This window comes from Cucurbita pepo, chromosome 13 (assembly GCF_057944985.1).
Source record: "Cucurbita pepo subsp. pepo isolate OVF chromosome 13, ASM5794498v1, whole genome shotgun sequence".
Lineage (NCBI taxonomy): Eukaryota > Viridiplantae > Streptophyta > Magnoliopsida > Cucurbitales > Cucurbitaceae > Cucurbita > Cucurbita pepo.
Window position 1 is genome coordinate 4,613,642 of NC_141810.1, and position 22,440 is coordinate 4,636,081.

General features: G+C 38.0%; 5 protein-coding genes across 9 annotated transcripts; 2 read left to right on the plus strand and 3 right to left on the minus strand.

Annotated features, from left to right (window-relative positions):
- The first annotated feature begins 478 nt into the window (after nucleotides 1-478).
- LOC111808162 (cytochrome b5) lies at nucleotides 479-2,665 on the plus strand. The gene is made up of 4 exons (XM_023693983.2): nucleotides 479-746; nucleotides 902-994; nucleotides 2,078-2,144; nucleotides 2,256-2,665. The coding sequence occupies exons 2-4, from the start codon at nucleotides 908-910 to the stop codon at nucleotides 2,504-2,506; spliced, it is 405 nt and encodes a 134-aa protein (XP_023549751.1). The 5' UTR covers nucleotides 479-746; nucleotides 902-907; the 3' UTR covers nucleotides 2,507-2,665.
- A 1,288-nt stretch (nucleotides 2,666-3,953) lies between these two features.
- On the minus strand, nucleotides 3,954-10,026 carry LOC111808909 (rab GTPase-activating protein 22). The gene is made up of 5 exons (XM_023695145.2): nucleotides 9,476-10,026; nucleotides 8,195-8,330; nucleotides 8,057-8,106; nucleotides 5,806-5,859; nucleotides 3,954-5,653 (listed from the first exon to the last, which is right to left on the minus strand). Exons 1-5 carry the CDS (start codon nucleotides 9,619-9,621, stop codon nucleotides 4,417-4,419), a joined length of 1,623 nt encoding a protein of 540 aa, XP_023550913.2. The 5' UTR covers nucleotides 9,622-10,026; the 3' UTR covers nucleotides 3,954-4,416.
- A 576-nt stretch (nucleotides 10,027-10,602) lies between these two features.
- Nucleotides 10,603-13,718, minus strand: LOC111809206 (putative 6-phosphogluconolactonase 4, chloroplastic). Of its 2 annotated transcripts, XR_015411597.1 has the most exons (4): nucleotides 13,338-13,718; nucleotides 12,853-12,988; nucleotides 10,809-11,599; nucleotides 10,603-10,772 (listed from the first exon to the last, which is right to left on the minus strand). XR_015411597.1 is itself a non-coding variant. In XM_023695594.2 (3 exons), the coding sequence occupies exons 1-3, from the start codon at nucleotides 13,700-13,702 to the stop codon at nucleotides 11,129-11,131; spliced, it is 972 nt and encodes a 323-aa protein (XP_023551362.2). In that variant the 5' UTR covers nucleotides 13,703-13,718; the 3' UTR covers nucleotides 10,603-11,128. The 2 variants fall into 2 exon arrangements, 1 of the variants encoding a protein (XP_023551362.2); XM_023695594.2 differs by having other exon boundaries at nucleotides 10,603-11,599.
- A 1,974-nt stretch (nucleotides 13,719-15,692) lies between these two features.
- On the minus strand, nucleotides 15,693-17,997 carry LOC111808083 (putative 6-phosphogluconolactonase 4, chloroplastic). The gene is made up of 3 exons (XM_023693879.2): nucleotides 17,705-17,997; nucleotides 17,346-17,481; nucleotides 15,693-16,302 (listed from the first exon to the last, which is right to left on the minus strand). The coding sequence occupies exons 1-3, from the start codon at nucleotides 17,851-17,853 to the stop codon at nucleotides 15,829-15,831; spliced, it is 759 nt and encodes a 252-aa protein (XP_023549647.2). The 5' UTR covers nucleotides 17,854-17,997; the 3' UTR covers nucleotides 15,693-15,828.
- Nucleotides 17,998-18,626: 629 nt separating this feature from the next.
- Nucleotides 18,627-22,440, plus strand: PLR1 (NAD(P)-linked oxidoreductase superfamily protein). Of its 4 annotated transcripts, none has more exons than XM_087117142.1 (10): nucleotides 18,627-18,754; nucleotides 18,800-18,877; nucleotides 18,950-19,178; nucleotides 19,281-19,362; nucleotides 19,463-19,586; nucleotides 19,704-19,805; nucleotides 20,672-20,823; nucleotides 20,891-20,984; nucleotides 21,077-21,258; nucleotides 22,064-22,440. In XM_087117142.1, the coding sequence occupies exons 1-10, from the start codon at nucleotides 18,674-18,676 to the stop codon at nucleotides 22,065-22,067; spliced, it is 1,128 nt and encodes a 375-aa protein (XP_086973268.1). In that variant the 5' UTR covers nucleotides 18,627-18,673; the 3' UTR covers nucleotides 22,068-22,440. The 4 variants fall into 4 exon arrangements, with proteins under 4 accessions (XP_086973268.1, XP_086973270.1, XP_086973269.1 ...); XM_087117143.1 differs by having other exon boundaries at nucleotides 18,656-18,754; nucleotides 18,809-18,877; XM_023693878.2 differs by having other exon boundaries at nucleotides 18,657-18,877.

The window sequence follows — 22,440 nt, forward strand, 5'->3', positions numbered from 1 at the left end:
TTTTTGTGCACCCTTTCCCCCGTCTTGTCCTCCGGTCACAATCCAATCGCCATTGGTTGTTGCCCAACCACCACTCATCATCAAAATATTCATCGTCATTCAAAATCACGTTTTTTCTAACCGTTGAGATCCTGATTGTTTAATTTTGGAATCTAGAGACTAATTTCAAACCTGTGACACTAGTAGTTACCATTAGGGGAAAAAAAACAAGATGAAGCTGAGTTTAATCTTCCGTCTTCTAGGCGCATAAACTTATTAAGAACACGATATTTAAAAATTTGAAATTGGAATCTAAAACTTAACTAAAAGAAAAAGAAATGGATTCATTTCGTATTTAGGCGATAATCAAAGAAAAAGAAAGGAAGAGATTATAATTTTTTCTTTTGATCCAGAGAGACAATCAAATTAGTATACGTCAAGGAAGATAATGTTGTAACAAAACACGATCATCGATCGTTAGGGCAGAAAAGTTTGAATTACATTTACCCACTTGTTTTTGAAGTTTCCGAGAGATTTTTCCATTGGGAAATCGCCCATGGATTCAAAATCCGCACTACCTTTTCACCTTTTGACTTCGTAATTTACTTCTTGTAATTCGAGGGGATTTTTGCCGCACTTTCCGTTGTTCTTTCATTGTTATTATAAAATGATTTTTGATGCCGAATCAGGAACTAATCTGCACTCGGGCTTTGCCACAAACAACAGGGATCCGAACAATTCGTTGCCTCTTCAACCCTTTTCCCTCTGTAAGTGTGTTTGTTTCTTAGCGCCGACCCACTTCGATTTCTTATCTAGACTTGGTTTCTGTATTTTCGTTTCGTTTTTTGATATGAAGTTTCAAGTTCTTGGCATCTGCTCTTTGTAGGGTTTGTGAATCTCGATTGTTTCTTGATTTTTGTAGTGTTAAATGGCTTCGGATCCGAAGGTTCATCTGTTTGAAGAAGTGGCAAAGCACAACAAAACCAAAGATTGTTGGCTTGTAATCTCTGGGAAGGTTGGATTGGATCTCTCCTAGTTGATTGTTCGTATCATTTTTATTTAGCACAGATTATCAGTTCTGCTATAATTTCTGGATATTTCTCTTTTGATTGGTAACAAAAGCATATGGATATGGCTAATGTTCTTAACTCTTGCTAACTCAGTGTGCCCATTGGATATCTGCTACAAGAGTCTGATATAGATGCCTTAGCTTGGGGATTTCATTGTTTTGTATGCACTTTCACTCATTTCTGTTTCAGATTCTCAAATTCAAATATCCTCACCCGTTTTCTTCATTGCTTAAGTTCATACGCGAGATTCTATATATACTTTTAATGTAGAAGATAATTTAGTCTCATTTCTTTCTGTTCTGTTTCTATTATCTGGATGTTGTTTGTATGACTGAATTACATGTTTATGTAGTGTCTTAATGTTTCTGTGCCATAGAGTCATCTCAAATGGGGAAATAATGGTGGAGAGCTGTTAGGATGTTTATATTATAGTGTGTGAAGGCTATGTAAAGGAGAACGAAACATTCTTTATAAGGGTGTGGAAACCTCTACCTAATAGATGCGTTTTGAAATCGCGAGGCTGACGGCGATACGTAATGGGACGAAGTGGACAATATCAGTTAGCGGTGGACTTAGGCTGTTACAAATAGTATCAGAGCCAGACATCGAGCGGTGTGCCAGCGAGGACGTTGGGCTCTCAAGGAGGTGGATTGTGAGATCCCACATTAGTTAGAGAGGAGAACAAAAGATTTCTTATAAGGGTGTGGAAACCTCTCCCTAACAGACGCGTTTTAAAATCTTGAGGTTGACAGTGATCCATAATGAGTCAAAGCGGACAATATGAGTTAGTGGTGGGCTTGGGATATTACAAATGGTATCAAAGGCAGACCCCGAGTGGTGTGCTAGCGAGGACGCTGGGCCCCCAAGGGGGGTGGAATTTGAGATCCCACATTGGTTGGAGAGGAGGACGAAACATTCCTTATAAGGGTGTGGAAACCTCTCCCTAACAGACACGTTTTAAAATCGTGAGGGGTGGGCAGATAAGATATCTTTTCTCATTGTTTGATTGCCTGTGGCCTTGGCTTCAGGTTTATGATGTAACTCCTTTCATGGAGGATCATCCTGGAGGCGATGAAGTATTGTTAGCAGCAACTGGTAATCCTCTGAGTTCCCTTATAACAAACACTCGATTTCGTTTCCTTGAGTTCTCGTGCAAATGACGATTGCGACGATATGATAACAGTTACTGATTCGAATGTTTTGCAGGAAAAGATGCTACGAACGATTTCGAAGATGTTGGGCACAGCGACTCGGCAAGAGAAATGATGGACAAATATTACATCGGAGAAATCGATCCATCAACAGTTCCTTTGAGGAAGATTTACATTCCATCACAACAAACACAGTACAATCCAGATAAGACAGCTGAGTTTGTGATTAAAATCTTGCAGATTTTGGTTCCCATATTTATTTTGGGTTTGGCATTTGCTGTTCGTCACTACACCAAGAATGAATGAATAAAGCCTCTAGAGGGTAAACTGCTTATTCATAATGATTATGTTTGGTTTGTGTTTTCATGTGGAGGGTTGGTCGTAGACTAGAGTTGTTTGGATCATATCTTATATTCTACTTAATAATAAGTTAGCTAAGTGCTATGTTCTTGTTTTCTTTTTCAATTTTGCATCTTCAAGTTGTATGAAAACGTGGATTATATCTGAAAATTACAGATTTTGATTACCTTGTTGTTCGAATATCTCAACGCAAGAACACTTGTTTGAGATTTGAATCACTCCACAAACAAGATTAATCATGTCAAGTTTGAATGATTCTAAACATGCAACTTAAACGATATAGAATTGTAAAGAAACTTAGCCCAAAAAAGCACAAATGTTTTTTTTACTACGTTTTTTCAAGCCAAGATGATATACACGACTTTTTATAGCTTCAAAATAAAAATCCTTCACCTTCCATATTAGATATTCCAAGAGTGGTAACCTTCATACTTTATGGCCATAATTAGCTACTATGTAAATGTAACCTTAGAGCTCTCGATTATCATTCACCCAAAATTTGTAACCATCTATGAATAAATGAAGCCCATCTTCTTTAATTGCATGATTGAGATATCTTAATTTGAGATATCTTAATTCACATTAAAGAGGTTTAGTTTTAAGGTTTAGTTTTAGATGGCTATCTATGTTTGAATGTTTCATAGGGAGTAAGAAGCAAGTTGTCACTAATGCATTGACCACCTTCAAGCCTTGATGAATAAATTTTTTTATCCTTATTTTTGCATATTCGTCTTTGTATTCTTTGACGATATCCTTCTTTGACGATATCCTTATCTGCAACCCTAATTTGGATGCTCATCGAACACATTTATTCTCAGTTTTCTCATTATTAACGGAACACAAATTGTGCCAATCTAAATTATGGTCTACGTTGAATATGTTGGTCATTGGGTTTCTGAGCTAGAGCTAAGATTGACAAGACAAAGATTCAAGCCATGCTACACTGGACGACCCTTTGAAACATTTATGCACTTGTTTCGTCGCCAATTATTATTGTTTGCATTTTTCGACCTAAGCTTTCACTTGCTACTAAATGGTATGAATCCTACCATGCTATTTGAGACTACAGACAAATTTCAAAATAGACATTAAATGTAATCAATTTTCGATCAAGTCAAGTTTTATTTATGGAACAAAAGCTTCAAAAATGAAGCTTAGACATTAAATGTAATCAATTTTCAATCTAAGTCAAGTTTCATTATTGGAACAAAAGCTTCAAACCCGAAGCTTCATTTTATGGAAAGGAAGGCTACAAACACTTCGTTGGCTGATTGTTAATCTATAATCATGTTGTCTAACATAAATAGAGATAGCTATCAGAACAATACTTTTAACAAAAAGAAAAACCAATGCTTGAATTAAGTCAAGTATAAGATATCACACAAGCACTATAGGTCAGAAGTTCATATAACTTATACCACAAAGCAAAGCAACATGACTTGTTTGAGACATATATGCGAACACAGGAATGGCGAGTTGATAAGTTTTGATACGAAAACAGGCGTTTCCATGAATCATTGGATTCGGTTCTATTCTAAACATACCATCCCACAGAAACTTCACTGATTCGCCATCATCTCACCTTGTATATTTCAGACACAAGCCAACTGGTTTTCTTCATCATTTGAATGAATGCCTGCTTGCTACGATGCCTTAACTTTTGAGGTTTTATAGTATGTGCACTAACCCAAACAGATATTCTAACTTAGGAGCTTTTCATTGTAAGCTGCAGTTCCGACAGCATAACGAAATGGCCCCAAGTTCCCACCCTTTTCAGGACCCCAACAGCCAAGACTACCATACCAACAGGTTAGTGAAAACTAGAATGGAAATGAAAATGAAAATGGACCCGTCACTTATTGGAAGGACGTCTCTATCTTGTCGTGTAAAGTTACCACCAAATCGTGTGCACCGTCGAGAAGCTTCCACACATCAAGGTGCCCAGCCATGCTATTACATTCCCTCAGAATTTCATCCATGCTATTATACTTCTCTATGATCAGTTTTCTTCTCTGAAGTACTGAAGCAGCGATCGCATAGAGCAGTAAATCATCTGTTGGGGGAGCTCGTTGCCTTATCCGGCTCCATGCAGACTTCCCTATTCCAGCCCTTATGGCTGCCTGATCAGCCCACATAACTTCCCACAGACATAACGTCTGCTCAAATGTCAACTCCCTTCTGAATAGCACCACAACCATCCGATAAACGAAAAAGCAATCTTCGGCCTGAAGTTTCTCCAGGTGCTTGTAAAGGTGCGAGTCCTTGCACCTAATAATCTTGGAGACTATATTTAATTGCCTTATAATGCCAACCTCATCGAGCCTAAAGTTGTGGCGAGCCTTGTGCATGAAACCAACAAAACACCAGAATGCCTCGTGATCCTCTGAAATCACGGTTATGATAGGAGAGAGTAGATCGCTCATGCCTTGACAATAACCAATTTCAGGGTCATAGAGAGCATATGCTTCAAGAATTGCCACTAGCCTTGCAGCATGGAAAATCATACAAGGTTCTAGATGGTCGTAATCAACTAAACCAACAGCTTCAGCGTACTCCCTAGCTCTGTCATTCGAAACCATTGCTTGAGATGACAAGTATGGTACCCATTCTGAGTTAGAACGAAGTGCATCAAGTCGAATAATCCGCTGCCATGTTGTAAAATCTTCACTATTAGGTAAGACCTCAGTCCTTGAGGGAGAAGAATTTTCCTTGGCCGTCATATCAAGATAAGGCTCTTCCATTCCATCCGTGGAGGGGAAGGTTTGAGTAACATCCAAGTCATCTGAGGAGTCTGAATCCGACGAATCTGAATTCAGTACCAAAAAACCATCAGATGTTATCCATCTTGAATTCCCCTCTCCTTCCAACAAAGGGCAGAAGGCTTCATCTAAGAATTCAACATTGGAGCACCTTTCTTCACTTGAAATGGACTCTCTAGCACTAACCCCGTCTTCAGAAATAGGAGAATCTATGTCTCGGACAAGAAAGCCATTTTCCCCATCAATCATGTCCCTAAATTCATTCCACTTAGAGCTTTCATTCCTACGTTTTATTAACCGCCTGCACTGTTTACGAAGTTTTTCATACTCCTTTCTGCATCAAAAACATTAAAATTGTAAAACAAAATCCGTCATAGATGGATGTCAATGAAGAAAGAGAGAGAGATCTCTTGTAACAGTCTAAAGTACTGCATAAAGAATCCAGTGTAAATACTAAATGAAAATTTAAAAAGATATAGTAAGTACCTTTTTTGAGTCTTTACAATATCCCTTTCCGTTTTAGAGCTCTTGAGGTCATAGCTGTTAGAAATCATAGGGTCAGTCGAATCAAATCAATGCAACAGCAAAAACTAGAAACTCTGTGTTTCAGTATTTGAACCGCAGAAATTCAGAGCTTCAAAAGCAATATAGACAAGAAAATACGCAATAAGATTGAGCATCAGAACAGGATGGTATAGTTATATGTAGATCAATTTCAGGCTTCAATAAGGCATTATTCAAATGATTTCATAAAAATATTAACATAACTGAAGCAACATATAAAACACAATTTATCCCTAAATAATCTCGCAGCTGATTGAGTAAGTCACTTGAAATGGAATCCCACTAACATTTTGCTGAAGTTTAGGAATTCATATTTACGAAGGCCTAACTTCCCCTTCTTCGTTAATAGTGTCTTTGTTCATGTACATACTAAGAAATATCCAACACTCATCATACAGCTGAATTAGGAAATTCAAATGAAACAATATTATGAAGTTGAAGCTAAAAGGTAATGAACCAGGGAGGGCTATCTACTTCTTGTCATATATTCCATTCCATGTACAACCAAGTGCAAGTGTATAACAAAGCATTAATCAGACATTTTGAAGCAAACTGCAAGATCCAAGTCTCTTTTTACATATACGTTTATCATGAGGCAAGGAAAATGTATTCCCTGTGGTATGGGATAAGACAGGTCAACAAAGCCACCCTAACCATTATTAATGAACAACTCATCCAAGAAAGACACAGATACAAGGTATGTATAGACATTTCATTCTACCAAAATCTTAAGAAATGAACAGGATGATGACACATCATTTTTTAAATATTCATATATTTTAATAATCACTTTAAACAATATATTTGTCAAGGCAACACTCGAACTTTTAGGTTTATGGCTTCGTTGAATCATAAGAGACTTTAGAACAGGCCAGCATTCCAATGAGAAAAGGCTATGATTAATGCTATTATAGAAGAAGCTGGCACTTCCAATGAGAATAAACAAAGGTTTGAATTCTTTATTCCTCCAATGATGTTGGAAAATAGTTTTTGGTTCTCCTATCCTTCAAAAATATAAAAGTTCACCAAAATGTCTAATGACAGGGGTTATGGTACTTGTATTGTAAGTTGTGGTTATTACTTATACTACCAAGGTTCTAAAGAACAAAAAATTTAATGAAAATATTTCATAGATGGTATGAAATATTACAAGAGAGCTGAGGAAAAGGGTTGCCTTATTCCCTTGTCGTTGTCCTTGTCTCTTAGGTTGTTTTCTTTTTCCTCTTTTATTTATTTATTTATTTGCTGATCCCTTCTGAATGAAATTCTGTTATGTTTCTCATAATCTGTGTGTGTGTTAGTGTGTAGTACAAGAGTATCCTAAACAAGATGCCTATCACAGAAAACTCAGTAATAGTAATGAGGTTTAGAATGACCTAGAATTTTTACTTATTAAAGTGATAATCGATAGACATTATTTCTTTTTCACGACCTGTTTATACACTTCCACAATTTATAGATTTTAGTTTTTAAAGTCAAGACTCCTCATGCTACCTCAATGCTTATGCTTCATATCCTTGAAAGAGAATCTTTGACCCTGTTGTTAGCCTTTTAAACCATGATTACAACCAATAACCTCGCTTGAATTGGGTAAGATACTTGACATTGCTCGATTAGGTCATCTAATTAAGATTCATTGACATTGACCCATGGAAATAGCTTGAGTTGTATAAGAAACTTGACAGCGTAAGACATTCTATTTCCCAGAAACAAACTAGTAAAAATTAACAAAAATAAGTCACTAACAAACAAACTAACAATTTTAACAGTATTTTGAAGATAATATCAATAAATCAATCAGTTTATAACAGGCTTTTAAAACATTGACCAAAACCCATCGATCCCACTTGAATTGAGGACACTCGACCTTGCTGAATCAGGCCATCTAATTAAGATTGATTAACATCGACCCATAGAAATGGCTTGAGTAGTATAAGATAGTAGACAGTGTAAGATGCATTCTATGCTCAGAAACAAACTGATAAAAGTTTTAAAAACAAGTCACCAATAAAATTAACACTATTGATAGTATCATGAAGATAATGTCGACAAAATCAATAATTTTAGAACATGCAATCTCATTCACAAGGGAACAGAATAGTTCTACTTCAAACATGTCGGCCATTTATAATGAAAGTAATGGACAGAAACCGAGAGGGTGAGTGAAACTTACACTCCAAGAAGGAAGGGCCAAACCTCCGCCCGAATACTTGGATCAACACCCTAAATCACAAATTGCATGAATTGAGATAATGAAACTTCCACCAGATCTTAAAAGAGCAGTAGACAGTAGAAGATAATTTTGACTTACTCTACTGCGAACTTTTTTTAGAAACTTAATTCCACAGTCGCGGAGTTTCCCATCTGGATTAAACACATTTTTCCAATGACGAGGTGAAAGTGCATGTTTTCTTTTTCGACGCGACCATGGTGATTTGAGACGATTCCTGAAATCAAAAGGAATGCCACTAAGAAGAAAATTCTAGATGTCCTTTGGTTGGGACAAAATTCAACTGCAGTTGTTATTAAACCAGACAAGTAACAGAATGTATGGCTTCCTAACAAGAATCAACATTTCAATTCATTGCAGGTTTAATTTTCTTGAATTTTTAAGGTATCAACATGTTGAAATTATCAGCAGTTATCAGGAAGTTAAAAAAAATACATGGCACAACAAACTGGAACAAATTAAAACAAACCAAAACAAGTAATAACTTAAGTAGTCCCTCCCTCAAATCTTGATAAGAGTATCTGAATTCCATCCATCCAAGTCAGAAGGATTGAAGTCATCTGATAATATTTGCAACATAAATTTTAAGGCAAGACAATTATCGCCCTTCTGAGTTATGGGGTTGAGAAATTCCAACTTTGCAACGAAATGTTTAAATAAGAATGCATGAACATAATTACAAAACTCCCAATGAGATGCATGACATCAAGATCACAGTAACTTACGGACTCCTCAAGGAAGGATTCCGAGACCCTAATCACGTTTACACGGTAAAGACGATCCTGTGCCTAACATGCTTATATCCCTTTACTGGGACATTCCATTCCAAAGGTTTCAAGCGCTAAAAAGTAAAACAGTTGAATTCTTGTCAAATCCGAATCAAAAGAGGGGTGGAAAGGAAGAAGAAAATACCCTTCAATTTCAAAAAGGAAGAAGAAAACACCCTTCAATTTCAAAAAGGAAAATGTAATCAACTTGATTCATACAAGGGCGCAACAGACCTATTCAAAATAATCAGCCAGATTTGTAAATGATCAAGACCCTCAAAAAATGGTTTGTAACAAGAAGCTATTAATAGTCAAAATGCACCACGAACACAAAGTTAAAAAAGCTCCTCACAACCATCAAAATTCAACAACCATCGAACAGCTAAAATAAATTGAAAATAGAACCAAAGCAGGAAACGAAATAAATAGCACATGGATCTTCAAGGACACCTTGATCAGACTGAAATTAACCACAAAAAGAAGACAAAAAAAAAAAAAAAAAAAAAAAACAGAGTTAAGGCAGATTAAGATCGAGATCTAAATCGTGAACTAAAACCAGAACCCCAATTAAAGGGCAGGTAAAAGGGTTACTGACCGATCGGAGGAAGAAGTAGAAGATGGCGAAGAGGAGTTGACAACCACTAAAACGGAACGCAAGTGAACCCATGACAAGGAAGGAGGAGAAGAATTGGAGTTGGAATTGGATGAGGACGAAGTTTGAGTTCTCCGCAGAGCTTTCATCGAGTATGAGGGTAAAATGTTTTGTAAATCCTGGAAGGCCTTCTAACTAGGGTTTTAAATATATGGATTTCTGAGGAGAAAGTCAGTGATGGCATCGATCAAGAAATGGAAGAGCGAAAGAGGTAGAGGTCCGGGAAGGCGCAGACATTTGCCGGAATCGAAATCGAACGCCGGCACCGGAGAAGGCGGAGGTGATGGGGGAGGCAATGATGAACATGAAGTGGAAATTGAAAAGGAAAAGAAGAGAGCTCCTGTTCTCCTTAAGTCCCAACCAACAGAAACCCAACTGCTTTGATTCCTTCGGCTTCAACCACTTTCCTCTTAACGACAAAACTTCTCTCTCCGCTCTTCTCCGTGACACTCTCTCTCTCTCTCTCTCTCTGTCTCTCTCTCTGGGGTGTGACACGGAAACGACGTCGTTATCTCTTAATTATTTTAGATATTAAAATAATATGGAAATTGACTGATAAAGGTTTGAATAAATTTGAGTTTTTTGACCAACTTTGAATCATAATGTTTTCTGGACAAATTTCCAAATTAAATTACAAAACCATAATTGAAACTTTGTTTCTTCAAAATCAAGCTTTTAAAGCGTCAACCACTAATTTTGGGTCTAAATTTAAAAATTAAAAAAATTAAAAAATTAAATAAAATGGAAAGAGAATTGGAATCCCCCAAAGAAGAGTCAACAAAGTGGATTGGATTGCTTTAGCTTTTAAAAGATGAAAAAGAAACAATAGAAAAGAAAAAGGCATTCCCTTTTTTAGCAAAACCCCGGGATTCTTGCTTTTTTATCAATCATAACTAGTTGAATTATATTCAAGTTGATACATTCAATCAGTTTAATACTTTAGAAAGAAGAAAGAATCAATTTTTAACGAACTCAACTTGATGCGTATATCCAAAAGAAAGAAAGATTGGTAGGGATTGAAAATGATAGCTTTAGCAGAATTGAAGGCCAAAAGGGATGTTGGGGAACAATTTAGGACCGAAGTTAGCGCTATATTGTAGTGAGATAGTGACACAACACACTTTGGCAGTGTCTTGTAAATCAAGGCCTCTCCCTAAACCAAAACCAAAACCAATTATAAAACTGTTCAACCCCAAGCTCACACTCTTCATATCTCCCTCATGCTCCTACATTCACTTACCTCAAATCTTTAACGCATGCTCCTACATTCACTTACCTCAAATCTTTAACGCGTTTGTTCAGAATTCATCGACTAATTTAAACAAAAACCATGAACAACGTAGGAAAGATGAACAAACTCCCCCAAAAGTCGTAGCTGATAGACGAGGATCCGATCCATTCTCATACGCCGTCGAAGACCGAGATCCTCCAGTATGTTTTCTCGACGCCTATTCAATTTTGCGTCCTCTCTTTTCAAGGAATGGGATGGAGAACTCCCACAAACTTGCCCCAGGTTCTGATGAACATACAGAATCTCTTATTCAAATGCATAATAACTTAGATTAGATCAGCTCCGACTGACGTATCTCTTTAACATTAGAGCTTGGAAGCAGCATCCTTGTCCAAGAACCATGTCAACACCCCTTCTGGAGCAACCCTCTGAACAGGTAATGTTTCAGCATTCTGAGAACTTCCTCCTCCTAGTGCAGTATAGACAGCGTCTGCCTTGCTAGCACCAGGCGCTACAAGTGCGATGTATGCCGATGAGTTGATAACTGGGAAGGTAAAAGTGATTCTCTCTGGGGGTGGTTTAGGGGAATCCTTGATGTAGGTAACCCATTTCTGACTTTCATTGAGAAGGGGATGGCCTGGGAATAAAGAAGCCACATGCCCATCTGGGCCCATACCAAGAAGCATAAGATCGAATTTCGGGAACCCGCTTGCTGCTGAGACATCGACCACTTTGGTATTTACCAAATGCTTCAGGCAGGTTTCGTAATCTTCAGCTGCACCCTCAGCAGATAGTGCATCATTAATAGCATAAACGTGACCCGGGAGAATTGGCACCTATATAACACAATTACAAAAGAATATATTAACACGAGTGAATGATTCGATTCCCTATTATTAAAGATTAAAAAGCCTCCTTAAACAAATATGCCCAGCTTGATATTTCAGAGTTCAGACGTCTAAAGCAGTCACCTTTGCCATTGAGCAAATTGATTGCCCTGAGGATTTTATTTTAAAATAACCATTGATGTCAAGGACCACTTATCCACACCTTGACAAATCCAAAAAAACAATCACAATAATAGTTGACAAAGAACTCGTTACTAATGAGATACTTAATATCATACAATTTTAGGAGTAGGAGTTTTGCTCCCCTTTACCGCCCGTACCTGCCCCAAGGCCCACAACCATGAGACATCAAGAGTCTTTGGTATTAAGCTTACCCGAAGGTTTGAATTTCGGACCTCTAAGCCAGGATGACCAAGAGGCCCCAAGCCCTTAGCAACAGGGCTGCCCCTTGAGGGCCATGGAATTCAAGCTGGTCTGTTAGACCATTGAGATAATCCCCATGGTGGTTGATTGTGCCTGTAGGTCTCTCAATTGTGTAAAAATGGAAAAACAAGATCTTGTTTGATAACCATTCGTTTTCAGTAGTCTATTTTTGAAAAATGGGTTTGTTTCCTCCTGATTTCGTTACAATGGTTTTCATTTTTCATAAGGAAAGATCTATATTCATAGTCAAGTTCTAAAAAAACGAAAATATTTGTAAGTAGATAACAAAACAAGGAACCTCGTCAGTAGAAATAGTGTTTATAAGCTTAAATTTCACAAACAAAAATAAAAAAAACTCAAATAATTATCAAGCACGATCTTATCTTTCACAGAGTTATAATTAGCATTACACTGCAATAGCCATATGGTACAGCTCAAATAACTTGTATAATCTAAGAAAATGGTTTGGAGTTAAGACAGATAATTTGACATAGAGGAGTTGTTCAAACGTTAGTCCTAGCAGAAACTAATTTGGATTAGCAATCAGTAATTAACCTTCTGCAGTCGTAATCATCTTACCGAAGGAAATAAGAAGAAAGAAACACATTGTAAAAATAAAAAAATAAAAAAAAAAAATCCCATAAACAAAATTTCACCAAAGTTCTATTTTAAAAACCATGAGAAAAAAGTTGTTTTCCTAAAAATCTCTCAAACAATCCCGTGGTTTAAGGCACAAATGAACTCTAAAGAACATGAATTAAAATGTCATGCCACCATTTTGTGTATATATATATATATCATCTAAAAGTTAAGATGACCTGAGAAAGAAATCCATCATAAGCGAGTTTGTAGTTGCTGTCAACGTGATCTTTGGGTACAACTCTCTCATCAACCCAAAACACATGCCATTTCGACCAATCTATTGAATCAACATACGGTGGCTCCACCAATTTCCTGAAATTTGATATATCTACAAGTTAAAAATGAAAAGGAGGCTCTTCTTATCTCATAAGCAATCAAAGTTGTACCAACTCTTTCACATTGCATCTCAAAGGAAAATCTACGCATACATGCATGTTTCTATCCTATCAGAAACAAAAGCTGGAGAACCTGAAGAAGCCACATGTTCGATCTCATTACTACCACAAAGAGTCAACTCCGAAAAAATTGTACAGTTTAGCCTAAATCCAGTTCTTTAATTACTCCTCGATGAAACCAAAGACAGTCCAGGAATTGAAATTAGCACGCCTAATCGCCAATTTCACAACCCTAATCTAACAAACTCAAAAACCAAATAAGTAACCTGAGGCATTTGATCAGAGATCCACCGGAGAGAAGCACAGTGAAAGCGCCCCTGTTCTTAGCAAAATGATCCGACAAATCGGCAGTGTATTTAGCTAGAGAAACCGCCAAATCTTCCCCTGAATCAAAAACCCTCTTCTCCGATGCCATGTCGGTAGCGGAAGCAAGAGCTCTTACACCGAGATGCTTCTCGGTAGGATGCAACCCAGAAACCCCAGAGAAAATTTGAGTGAAGCGGAGGGAGAGAGCAGGGGTTTTGGATGGAAGCGACAGAGAGAGAAGCGGAGAGGAAATCTTCGGAGGTCTCTGCAGAGTGGAGGAGAGCATACGAAGCGTGGAAGGCAGTGAGGGAGACGCGGAAGCCATAATATAAGCCGACAGAACAAATGAGTAAAAATAATAAGCCATAATATAATTTTATTAAATTAATTTTTGGGTTGAAAATAAAATTAATAAAGATTTATTAATTTTATTAATTTTATTAAATTTATTTATTTAAAGATGATGATTAAGATTGATTGTTAAATAAATTTAAAAAAACATCATTAATTGTTAAATAAATTTAAAAAAACATACTCTTCATCATGGAATGAAAATTAAAGAGTTAAATTTATTTTAATAATTTTACTTAATAAAACTAAACTAACTAAAATTAATTAATGGAATAAAATTATTGAAAATAATTGATGAGAGTTGGAGGTGGTTTAAAGAGGGCGTAAAGTTGTATGGGCAATGGCGATTTCTACTGGAGGAGGCTGTGGGCGACGGGGAGGGTGGTGGATGACAACGATGAGGAAGAAGGAAGCAGTGAGCCCCGATATCTCGAGGAACTCACTTCAACTGTGGATTAATTTAGAGTTCCATATCTTCTTTTTTTCAAGTGGAGACTAAGTAGATTCTATCAATTTCTTCTTATCCTTTAGAAGGGATGGATTTTGGTTAGATTTTCGCTTTAATTTTTAGCCTAACATGTTCAAGCAAGAACCCTTGAATCAAAGAAATTAACACTTTTTTATACAAGGATCAAACAAAATAAATAAGGCTAGAATTAGATTATCTTTCACGATCAAAATCTAGAAGCAAGATTTAAAATTTTTTAAAATTTTTTTCTACATGAAACTTAGAAATGACAAAGAAGATGCTCTTGTTTCTAAAGGAACGTGTCAACTTGAGAGATCAATTTCATTCCTCACAAATCTTATTTTTACCTAATAATTTGTAGTATTTATAGGCTCACAAGGTGGGATTTAATCGGATCCCTTTTACATCTCCGCAAAACCTTACAAACTTTTCTAAAAGTTACTCAGTGATTTAATCACAGTCTCCTTTTAGATCATCTAAAAGAGAGGAAGATGAAGTCAAATGGACAGTTAGAGTAATTTAATCATAAGAGTTATATGCAGTGATTTAATCACAATCTCCTTAAATTCCCTTGAATCTCAATTAAATCTTAAAAGACATACAAAGTCACAATCCCCTTGAATCTCAATTAAATCTCAAAAGACAGACAAATCAAATTAGAATTAGAGTGATTTAAATGACAGTTGATTTAATGTCATTTAATCTCAAGACGAAGTTAAATGGACCAGACCGTTTACAAACTTGTTATGCAGTTATAGTATAAATGGACCAAACCGTTACAAACTTGTTATGACAGTTACAGTCTAAATGAAACTTGTTATGCAGTTATAGTATAAATGGACCAAACCGTTACAAACTTGTTATGACAATTACAGTCTAAATGGACTAGACCGTTACAAACTTGTTATGAGTCTAAATGGACCGGACGTTGTTACAGTCTAAATGGACTGGACCAGACTGGACCAGACCGTTACAAACTTGTTATGATAGTTACAGTCTAAATGGACGTTGCAAACTTGTTATGACAATTATAGTCATTTAATTACAAACTTGTTACCGTTACAAACTTTTATCTCATGAAATGATGCTTAATCGGCATAATAGGTCTAGTTGAATCAACTTGTAACACATAAATGATGAAGACTTGAAATGATAATTGTTTGTTTTGTTGAATCTTTCTGGACTTGAATCGTATAATAGGTTCAGTCGGAAACACTGTAATTCTTATCTGAAATAGGTACAAAACAACAATAAACAACAAAAGGGGGCATAAATAGTGAAGATGAGATTTGTTATAGGATGTGCGAGAAAACGACCCTTTCTTAGGGTCTTGTAGAATAATTTAGGGCCAAAACCATAGTTTGAATGGCCTTTCAAGTGCTTAAATACACTTGTTTTACCCTAACTTTCTCGATACTTAAAAACAAAACAATTTTTTAAAAGTCATTTCAATCGCACTCTCAAAAACACTTTTTCTAAGCACGAAGAAGCTATCGAACACAAAGATTTTGATCTTTGTTTATTCTTGCCCTGCATCAAACTACACTCAATTGTGATCATACTAATACAACTCTCTTATTCATATGCTTAACATGAGCAAAACGGGGCTGATGAACACATCTCTTCTTACATCACAGCTTGGAAGCAGCCTCCTTGTCCAAGAACCATGTCAGGACGCCTTCAGCAGCGACCCTCTGAACAGGCAGCAATGCTTCACCATTCTGACCACTTCCTCCTCCTAAAGCAACGCCCACGGCATCTGCTTGGGCGGCGCCAGGCACCACAAGAGCAATATAGTCCGATGAGTTGATTACTGGGAAGGTTAAAGTGATACGCTCTGGCGGCGGCTTGGGAGAGTCCTTGATGAAGGTAACCCATTTTTCATTCTCTTTCAGAAGCGGGTGAGCTGGGAATAAGGAAGCCACATGCCCGTCTGGTCCCATTCCAAGAAGATTCAGGTCAAATTTTGGGAACCCGCTTTTGGATGAGATATCGATCACTTTGCTACTCACCAACTGCTTCAGACGAGCTTCGTACTCTTCTGCTGCACCCTCTGCTGATAGTGTGTCGTCGATAGCATACACGTTATCAGGAGGTATGGGAACCTACTCAATGCGATAAACAAGAAAAACTAAACATCAGTCAATGATTCGATGCCCTGCTATCAAAGATGCCGGAAACGAACACGTTTTTGAACACTTGGAAAGTCGTTCTAAACGGACTCTCTCATCATTAAGCATCCACGTGCTTCAAATACCTACATAGAGATGAAATGCGTTTGCTAGGGAGAGGTTTCCACACCCCTTACAAAGAGTGCTTTGTTCCCCTCTCCAACCGATGTGGGATCTCACAATCTACCATTTCAAGGCCCAGCGTCCTCACTTGCACTCATTCCTCTCTCCCTTCGTAGCCTAGCATCCTCGCTGGCACACTGCCTGGTGTTCACCCCTTTCGGTTTCAACCTCCTCACTGGCACATCACTCGGTGTCTGGCTCTGATACCATTTGCAACAACCCAAACTCACCATTCACAGATATTATCCTATTTGGGTTTTCCCTTCCGAGCTTCCCCTCAAGGCTTTAAAACACGTCTGCTAGGGAGAGGTTTCCATACCTGCCTTACAAAGAGTGCTTTGTTCCCTCTCCAACCGATGCAGGATCTCACAATCCACCCCCCTTTGAGGACCCACGTCCTCACTGACACTCATTCCCCTCTCCAATCGAGGTGGGATCTTCTCAAAATCCACCCTCTTCATGGCCCAATGTCCTCGCTGACACACCGCCTGGTGTTCACCCCCTTCAGGGTTCAACCTCTTCGTTGGTACATAGCCCAATGCATGGCTCTGATACCATTTGTAACAACTCAAACCCACCGTTAACAAATATTGTTCTATTTGAGTTTTCCCTTCTAGGCCCTTAAGGATTTAAAACACATCCGTTAGGAAGAGGTTTCCTATTCCCCGTGGGATCTAACAATAAAGTTCTACAAATATGAAGGAACTGTTTCGAAAATGAACTGTCTGCTAATGTTCTTAAGGCATCTCTATAAAGGGATAAATGAACAGTCAAGAACACGAACTAAGATACCATGCCATTTCCATCAAACAAGAACAAAGAAAGAACAAAAACATGAAGAAAGTTAGTATAACCTTAGAGAGAAAACCATCATAAGCAAGTTTGTAGTTGCTATCAACATGAGTCTTGGGTACAACCCTCTCATCGAGCCAAAATATGTGCCATATCGACCAATCTATCGAATCAACATAGGGTGGTTCCACCAATTTCCTAACATTTGAGACACAGAGATCTAAAAAACCATGAAAAAGCAACACAACATCTCAAAGGGAACAGGAAAAGTCTAAAAACATCAAAGGATCGAACATCCTAGAAGTTATTTCCCCTTAACCAGTTCATGAATCACCCAAAAAGAAGCAAAAATCGATCAAGTTCCTAAAATTTGAACAACGTTGAATCTCGATGAAATTGAAAGAGAATTGGAAAAGGGAACCTGAGGCATTCGATCAAACATCCACCGGAGAGAACCACAGTGAAAAGACCCCTGCTCTTTGCGAAGTGCGCGGACAAATCGGCGATGTATTTGGCTAAAGAAACAGCCAAATCTTCCTCTGAATCAAAAATCCTCTTCTCCATTGCCATATCAGTGCCCGAAACGCAAGATCTCTCGAACCAACCTGCGTTTTTTTATAGTCGACTGGAACGGCGTCCATTGTTTTGAGACCAATGGCGCGCATCTCGAATCTCATATCGTGTAGAATCTGGAAAACATGACCCTAAATTCTCCTTTTTTCTGAAAAAGGAAATTCATTCAAATCCTTTTAACTTATTCTAAAATTTGTCCCAAAAACGTTTTTTACCAAATGACTTTTATGCCCCTCGTTCTTATCCATAAAAAATTTCTATTAATTCTTGATTATTCTACTTAAAAAAAAAAAGTCATTTTAAAAAAAAATTAATGAATACTTTTTTATTTTAATTGTTAGGGGTTCACTCTGTTATAAATTATTATTTGTATTAAGCAGAGTATGGACGAGGAATATATTCTCATCTCGAGCTCTATTTATCTAACAAAGAGAAATCTCTTCCCGCTGCTTTCTCATTCACTTTCTAGACAGGAAATCTTCCCTCCATTCAGTACAGGCCTCCATAAGGGCCAATCTCACATATTAAATGACATTCTGTTTACAATTTCGTTCCATTCCACAAATATAAAATAAAAAATAAAAATAAATTTGATGGACCGTTTTAAAAAAATTTATTTATCCAAATATTAAACATTTATGACGTAATATTAACATTGGTCACAAGTTAAATATTTTTAATTATTTTAAAATTTGTGGGGCCCGACCCGATGACTGAGTAGAGTGCTCCACCACATAACCAATGAATCAAATATCTTCAACTGTTTTTCTCCATCTCCTTCGTTTTACTTGCACCTTGAGGTCTCGACCTCCAAACAATGGCAGGAATGGCTTCCTCCACATTCAGCCCCTCCTTCTGCTTCAGATCTTTCGCTGTGGCCGCATCGAACAAGGCTTCCTCTTCTTCTTCTTCTTCTTCTTCTTCTTCTTCTTCTTCTTCTTCTTCTTCTTCTTCTTCTTCTTCTTCTTCTCCGGCGGCTTTCAAGCCACTCAAGCTTCCTCTCTTTTGGCCATGGCAGAAGGTCTGTATTCATTATCCAAATTGAATGGAAACAAACTACCCTGCCTTCAATGGCGTTCCTGTTTGATTATAGGTGAAGATGGGCCCTCTGAGTGTATCTCCAATGGGATTTGGAACCTGGGCGTGGGGGAACCAGCTGTTGTGGGGCTACCAGGAATCCATGGACGCTGAGCTTCAACAGATTTTCAATTTGGCTGTGGAGAACGGAATCAATCTCTTCGATACGGCGGATTCCTATGGTACTGGAAGATTAAATGGCCAAAGCGAAAAGCTACTTGGAAAATTCATCCGAGAATCTCAAGGTCCTGTTTGCTCTCTTATTCGTATTAACATTTATTTTCTGGCTTGTTGCTAAAATTGAAAGCGCGCAAGGAATTAAGTTTGCCCTAACCCTAATTCTCCAGAGAAAAATGACATTGTGATAGCCACCAAGTTTGCTGCGTATCCATGGCGCCTAACACCGGGCCAGTTTGTCAAAGCATGCAAGTATGATTCAGATCCAAATCCACTCAAAATTTGTCAATATTTTCTCCTTAACTTGTAAATTTACTACCACACATGTTGGATGACAATGAGCTTTATTTAGGGCGTCTTTGGATCGGATGCAGATTGAGAAAATTGGTATAGGACAATTACATTGGTCAACAGCGAACTATGCTCCTTTGCAAGAGATGGCTCTTTGGGATGGACTAGTGGCAATGTATGATCAGGTTACTATAGTTTCTGCTCAAATGGGTTCAACTTTCTCATCATTAAACTTGAATTCAGAATATCTGAAACCATACGTTTCATTTTGATGTTGTACTCATAAAGTTGGTGTATTACAGGGCTTGGTTCAAGCAGTTGGAGTGAGCAACTATGGACCAAAGCAACTGGTGAAGATACATGACTACCTAAAAGATCGAGGAGTTCCCTTATGCTCTGCTCAGGTATTTAGTATGAACAAGCTTATCAACCACCATGTACTTGACCAATGGTTTAAGGCTAACATCTTATGAGGATACGAATTCGTGTGAGATCCCATATCGGTTGGAGTGGGAAACGAAACATTCCTTGTAAGGGTGTAGAAATCTTTCTCTAGTAGATGCGTTTTAAAACCGTGAGGTTGATGACCGTACGTAACAGGTTAAAACGGACAATATCTACTAGCGGTGGGCTTGGGCTATTAGAAATGATATTAGAGTCAGACACCAGACGTTAGCCTCCAAGAGGGGATGATTGTGAGATCCCACATTGGTTGGAGTGGGAAACGAAGCATTCCGTATAAGGATATGGAAACCTCTCTCTAGTAGATGCATTTTAAAATCGTGAGGCTGATAGCGATACATAACGGACAATAGCAGACAATATCTGCTAGCAATGGACTTGGGCTATTACACAAGGAAATCGTCTAAGATCTTAATATTCTAGGGAGGTATGTAACAGTCCAAGCCGACTGCTAGCAAATATTGTCTTCTTTGGACTTTTCCTTTCAACTTCTCCTCAAGGTTTTTAAAACGCATCTGCTAGGGAGAAGTTTTCATACCCTTATAAAGAATGATTCGTTCTCCTCCCCAACCGAGGTAGGATCTCACAGATACCCACCATAGGATTTGAACTCATTTCTTCAAAGTCCATTCACTTTTGTCACCAACTGAGCCAGCCTATGATGGGTATGCTCTTATAGGAAACCTTGTTACTCTGCTCTTATTTTCTGCCACAATGTTTTTGTTCCAAGAACGATGACTGTTAAATGACTGCATAGGAAACCTTGAATGGCAGTTGGACTTTGTGAATGCTAACTCTTTCATTTTAGGTGCAATTTTCTTTACTAAGCATAGGAGACGAACAGTTGGAGACTAAGAAGATATGTGATTCTTTGGGCATCCGCTTAATCGCTTACAGTCCTTTGGGGTTGGGAATGCTGACAGGAAAATACTCACCCTCCAAGCTTCCATCTGGACCTCGGTAAAATCAATTGATTGTTTTACATTTCTCTTTGAATTTTATGCTATTTACACATTGGCGTTCCCAGAGGTCTTCTGTTCAGGCAAATTCTACCAGGATTGGAACCTTTACTGAGTACACTAGGAAACATTGCAGAGAAAAGGCGCAAGACAATACCACAAGTAATTAATTTCAATGGAATTGTGTGTGATTTGCATTTCTTTAGATACTGTGGTTTTGACAAACAAATGCACATGATCCGAGCTGGTAACAGGTTGCTATAAACTGGTGCATATCCAAGGGAACTATACCCATACCTGGAGCTAAGACATTAAAACAAGCTCAAGAAAATCTGGGGGCTCTTGGCTGGCGCCTTACGCAAGAGGAATCGGACCTGTTGGAGGATGGAGCTCGAGCGTCCACCGGGAGGATGATACAGAATGTTTTCCAGACCAGGTGGTTTGAAGTTTTAACTTCAATCTCAACCTTTTTTTTTTAGTCATTCTAAACCCAAACCCACTACTGGTAAATATTGTCTCTTTTGTCTCATTACGTATCATCATCAGCTTCACGGTTTTAAAACGTGTCTACTAGAGAGAGGTTTTCATAATGCTTTGTTCCCCTCTCCAAACGATGTGGGATCTCACAATCCACCCTATTGGGATCCAGCGTTCTTGCAGGCACACCACTCGATGCGCTCTGATACCATTTGGTAGATATTGTCCGCTTTGACCCGTTACATATCGCAGTCAGTCTCATAGTTTTAAAACACGTCTACTAGGGAGAAGTTTCTACACTTTTATAAGGAATATTCGTTACCCTCTCCAACCAATGTGAGATCTTACATAAATCTCTCCCTAGTATAGACGCGTTCTAAAACCGTGAGGCTGACGGCAATACGTAATAGGCCAAAGCGGACAACATCTACTAGCGGTAAGCTTGGGTTGATACCATTTGGTAGATATTGTCCAATTTGGCTCGTTACGTATTGCAGTCAGTCTCATAATTTTAAAACACGTCTACTAGGGAGAGGTTTTCACACTTTTATGGGAGGAATATTTCGTTATCCTCTCCAACCAATGTGAGATCTTACATAAATCTCTCCCTAGTATAGACATACGAGTTCTAAAACTGTGAGGCTGATGGCGATACGTAACAGGCCAAAGTGGACAACATCTACTAGCGGTAGGCTTAGGTCGTTACACATTTGCACGATGGAAACATGCTTTCTTTCAATGTTGACCCCTTCATTGAAAACCAGGTGAACTTGGCAGCACCAGGTGGGATAATGATGAGAGAATGAACAACTCAAAGGCAAAAAGAAGGTTATACCCTCCTTATCCAGGGTCTATTTAACCAGCCGGATTTTGGTACCGCCAATGCCCACAAAGCTGGAGAAAAAGAGGAAAAGGCACAGCACAGCAAAGGCATTAGCATAGGGTACTTATTGCCTTATTCTATTCTAATTCAGCTTGTCATTCACTCAGTTTTAGCCCTAATGCTTCCATTTTTATCGATTTATAACATCGATTAAGTTTTTGTTTCAATCATCATTAGAAAGGTTTCCAACGCATGCCCAAAACCGAGTTCTTCTTATTTGCTATGTTTAAATAATAGCACGTGCAGGGCTTAGGATCA